General features: G+C 44.3%; 1 protein-coding gene across 1 annotated transcript in view; it reads left to right on the top strand.

The window, feature by feature from the left end:
- The first annotated feature begins 4,281 nt into the window (after window positions 1–4,281).
- LOC102500499 (60S ribosomal protein L37-like) overlaps window positions 4,282–4,431 on the top strand; it is a 575-nt gene continuing 425 nt past the window's right edge. Inside the window, exon 1 of the mRNA XM_006141472.1 lies at window positions 4,282–4,374. Within this exon, the coding sequence (XP_006141534.1) occupies window positions 4,282–4,374 (93 nt within the window). The remainder of the gene's footprint in view (window positions 4,375–4,431) is intronic.

Raw genomic sequence — 4,431 nt, 5'->3', positions numbered from 1 at the left:
TGTCACATGCTCTCCTTATACACCTACCTGGCTTTTATCATGGGAGTGCGCCCCCATCACCACCACGATGATCTTGATCTAAAAGTCTCCCCCTCTCAATCCTATAGTCCAGTTAAGTTTCCTCTTGATATCGCCCCAATACAACCATATTCCAACACATAAACTTTTGGGTGACACAAACCACAAGAGCAACTCATTACTTTCCATGGCACCCCATTCTGTCTCTAGAGATGATAGCTAGGAAGTTCTTCTACTCAACTGGAAATAACCTACATGTCCAAATGTATGGAAATGGTTGAATGTGGGATATTGTGTGGGGTATTATGTAACTGCTGAAAATTATATTTTCAAAGAATTTGAAAATTGTATATAAAGATACTCAAAATGTGGGCCAGCCCCATAGCATAATGGTTACATTCAGTGCATTGGGAGCCAGATCCCATGTGGCTGACCGTGGTTTGAATCCCATCCCTGGTGACTTGAGAAACACACTGGGCACATGTGTGTGTGAGCCCCAAATCTTAATGGGATGGAGAATTAGGGGGGAAAGGATTGAGGCATGGCCATGTCCCACTGAGGGTGGGGGTGATTTCTCTCTCTGGTAATTAAAGAAAAAAAAAAACTTAAAAAGAGATACTCAGGGCAGTCAGTGGCATGCTGGTTAAGGAATTGAAGCCCAGATGGCTGACTATGTATATGTGTGCGCATGTGTGCCCAAAATCCCAAGAGGAGAATGGAGAAGGGATTGCTGTGTAGCCATCCTCTCTGAAGGGTGCTTTCTACTTTCCCTCTCTCTGTTTCTTTGTGGTGAGCACACATGACCTATAAAAAAGGGAGAGATACTCAAAATGCTTAGTGAGAAAAGCAGGAACTAACACTATTTACAACACAATCCCATACCTGTGAAATCTTATATGTGGCATATGTGTTTAAATGAGGGGGTCTTCCAGAAATCCATGAAACATGTGTATTATGAAAGAAACTATGTAAAGATTTCTAAATTATTTTGTACCAAAATAAATTTGTATTTTATTTTTCTATGAAATTTTAGAATAATTATCTGAACACATGTATATTTGCAATAAAAAGACTAAGACAATCTATTGCTAATTAAATCATAGGTGATTTTCTCATCACAAGCACTGGGTCTACTAAAAAAATTCATCCCCTTATCCCTTACCAACCTCTCATTACATAGGAAATGCCAAATATCCTTTTCTGATCTCTTTTGCAGCTAAAATTGGCCATAACCCAGGATGGCCAATGAGCATACAAAGGCATCTGAGAAAAGATTTCCTTTTCTGACAAAAGGAAAGTGTCCTCTTTGCTATATCATCGACCTCCTCACTGTCATCCTCCATCACTTTAAGTGCAGATTTATGCTGGTAGAGAGCTTCAGCAGCCATCTTGCAACCATGAGGCACAGATAGAAAGATAAGGACAACACTATGAGGGTGGTAAGGAAAGCTGAGAAAAGCCTGGCTCTTTAACAACAGGCTACTTCTAAGTTTCTTTCTAAATTGCAGAAAATTTATTATTATTACTATTATCATTAATCAGATCTTCCATTACAGCTAAACCAGTACTAATGGGTACATTTGCTGTCTTCATGATACGTTGCTCAAGTTTCTCCCTGAAGCTTGCATCCACAGTCCCGACTTCACTCCTTCGAGCCATCTGTGAGGACTGGTGAGCTCAGTCCTCCATGGGGCAAAAGTTTAGATATTTGTGGAGAATTTTCATGCTCTCCTTCCCAGTCACACAGCACGTCCCTGCACTCTGCTGCGTGGGGCTCTGTGATCACACCGTCATTCATTCTCTGAACGCACCCTGGTTTGCATCCTCCCACGGGCAGAGGGCAGACCCAGAATGATACCCTGGGAGTCTCCCCAGGAAGAATGAAACCAGTGTTCCACACCCTCCTTTGCTTCCCACTTTTTTTTATCAGAACAGCTTCCGAGCCATGTGTTTCTGGGGTGTCCTCATCTGAATCAAACCCATCTCTTTCCCATGTGTTGTGCACAGTTTGTTTTGTTTTATTTATTTATTTTCATCTCAAGTGCAGGACATTCCCTTCCTCCTCATTAAGTTTCTTTTATTAAATCCAGACTGCATTCAAGCTTATTGAGACTTTTGTAGATTCTAATTACGCAGTTGCTGTTTCTTTCAGCTTCCTGTCCTCCACAAATTTGATAAGCATGCCTCCTGTGTCTTCATTTCAACTCCTTGATAACAAGTGCAGCCCAGATGTCAGCTTACGTCACCCTGGCCTCTGAGATTTAAATAGAATTAGCCCAAGCCCCTTATCAGATCCTGTGGGAAGTTGGATGCCCTCCTCCCAAAGATCTTTGCAAACTCTCAGCGCTGTCATGGTCACCTGTGGTTCCACACGCCTCCTCCTGATGGCCGTGGACACAAACATCTCACCTCTGTGGCCACTCTCTCCTCTTAGATACATGCTGAACAGGCCCTGCCCCTGGTTTCTTTAAAGACACTGCTCAGATCAGTCTTAGCTGGAGACGTGCAGAGATTGGAGTGGGGGACTGTGGTGATATAACAGCTATTTGAGTTACTGAAATTGACAGGTATCTTTTTTTTTACTGGCCTCGAAAGTCCCTCAGTGACACCACTGCTAAGGCTTTCTTCTTGGTCTATTTCCTCCAGGTGCTCCCTCAAACCATCCAGAGAACTCAGGTCCAAGGATTCCCATTGCAAGCCCTTGTCCTGGCCAGGGTTGGCAGAGTACATGGTCAGTGGGAGACTTCAGGGCAGATCCTGGACAAATTGTGGAATCAAAGTGCATTTCGGATGTCTCTGCCCTTCCTTTTTAAATTTTAATGACACATTGCATTTACCCTAACATAACCCAAATACCATTTTACCATGTGTTATAATGAAATCTGGTCTCCCTGTGCTGAAGCCCTAACCACCCAGTACATCAGAATGTGATTGTATTTGGAAACAGCACCTTCAAGAGGTAATTACGGTGGGGACCAGCAGATGGTGTAATGGCTATGTCACTGGACTCCCATGTAGTCTACAGCAGTTTGAGTCCCAGACCCGGTGGCTTAAACTCATGGGCGCATGTGCATGCGTGCCCAAGATCCCAAGAGAAGAATGGAGGAGAAGAGATTGCAGTGTGGCCATCCCCCCAGGGGGTGATTTCTTGCTTTCTCTCTTTCTCTCTTTCTGGTGACCTCATGCGCCCTATAGCAAAAACCTCTCAAAAAAAAAAAAAAAAAAAAAAAAAAGGAAAGGAATAAAAAGCAGTAATTAAGGTAAATGAGGCTGTGAGGATGGGCCCAAATCCAGTCTAACTGTTGTCTTTATAAGAAATGGAAATGTGGATACACAGCGATGCCGATAGTTCTTTATAAGAAATGGAAATGTGGATACACAGTGATACCGACAGGGCGCAGAGAAGGCATGTGAGGAGGCAGCGGGAGGGCAGCCAGCTGCCAGCGAGAGAGAGGAGCCTTAGAGGACACCAACCCTGTTGGCACCTTCATCTTGGACTCCCTACCTCCTGACCTGTGCGTTTACTGTGAACAGACTCCTGTTCAAGCCAGCCAGTCTATGGCATTTTGTTAAGACAGCCCTAGCAAATTAATACCATGTAGTCAACATAGTAAAACTGATTAAGGAATGTAGTGGGTTGAACGTGGCCCTCCAAAAATAATGTCCACGTCCTAACCCCTGGAACCTACGAATATAACCTTATGTATGGTTTGTTTGTTTGTTTGTTTTGAGAGGTTTATTGTTATAGGGCACATGTGCTTACCAGAAAAACAGAGAGACAGAAAGTGAGAAATCACCCCCCAGGGGAGTGGCCATGCCGCAATCTCTTCTCCTCTACTCTCCTCTGGGGATCTTGGACACACACGCATACGCACCTGGCATGAATTTAAGCCACCGCGTCCAGGACTTGAACTGTGGTCAACTACATGGGAGTCCAGTGACATAGCCATTACGCCAACTGCTGGTCTTTGTTTGTTTTCAATTTACTATAGAGCATGTGCACTTGCTGGAGAGAGAGAGAGAGAAAGAAAGTGAAAAAACAATGCCACCCACTCCCCCGAGTGGATGACTATACCATAATCCCTTCTCCATTCTCCTTTCAGAATTTTGGATATGCAGGTATATGTATCTGGGGTGTTTCTCAAGCTGCTGGATCCAGGATTCGAACTGCACCGTCAGTCATGTGGGATCCTGCTGCCTTAATCACCACACCACAGGCTGGCCCTGTAAGTGTATTTAGGAAAGGGTCTTGACAGAAGCGAGATGACTAAGTCATCGTTTGGGAAGCGTCACAATAAGACGCACACATTATGCCGCTGCTGTGGCTCTAAGGCCTCCCACCTTCAGAAGTCAACTGTGGCCGGACCAGCAGTTAGCGTAATGGCTATGTTGTTGGACTCCCATGCAGTTGAC

Source organism: Tupaia chinensis, unplaced genomic scaffold, assembly GCF_000334495.1.
Source record: "Tupaia chinensis unplaced genomic scaffold, TupChi_1.0 Scaffold000056_1, whole genome shotgun sequence".
Lineage (NCBI taxonomy): Eukaryota > Metazoa > Chordata > Mammalia > Scandentia > Tupaiidae > Tupaia > Tupaia belangeri.
The sequence above is the reverse complement of the archived record's forward strand: the minus strand, read 5'-3'. Positions and strand labels throughout refer to the sequence as shown.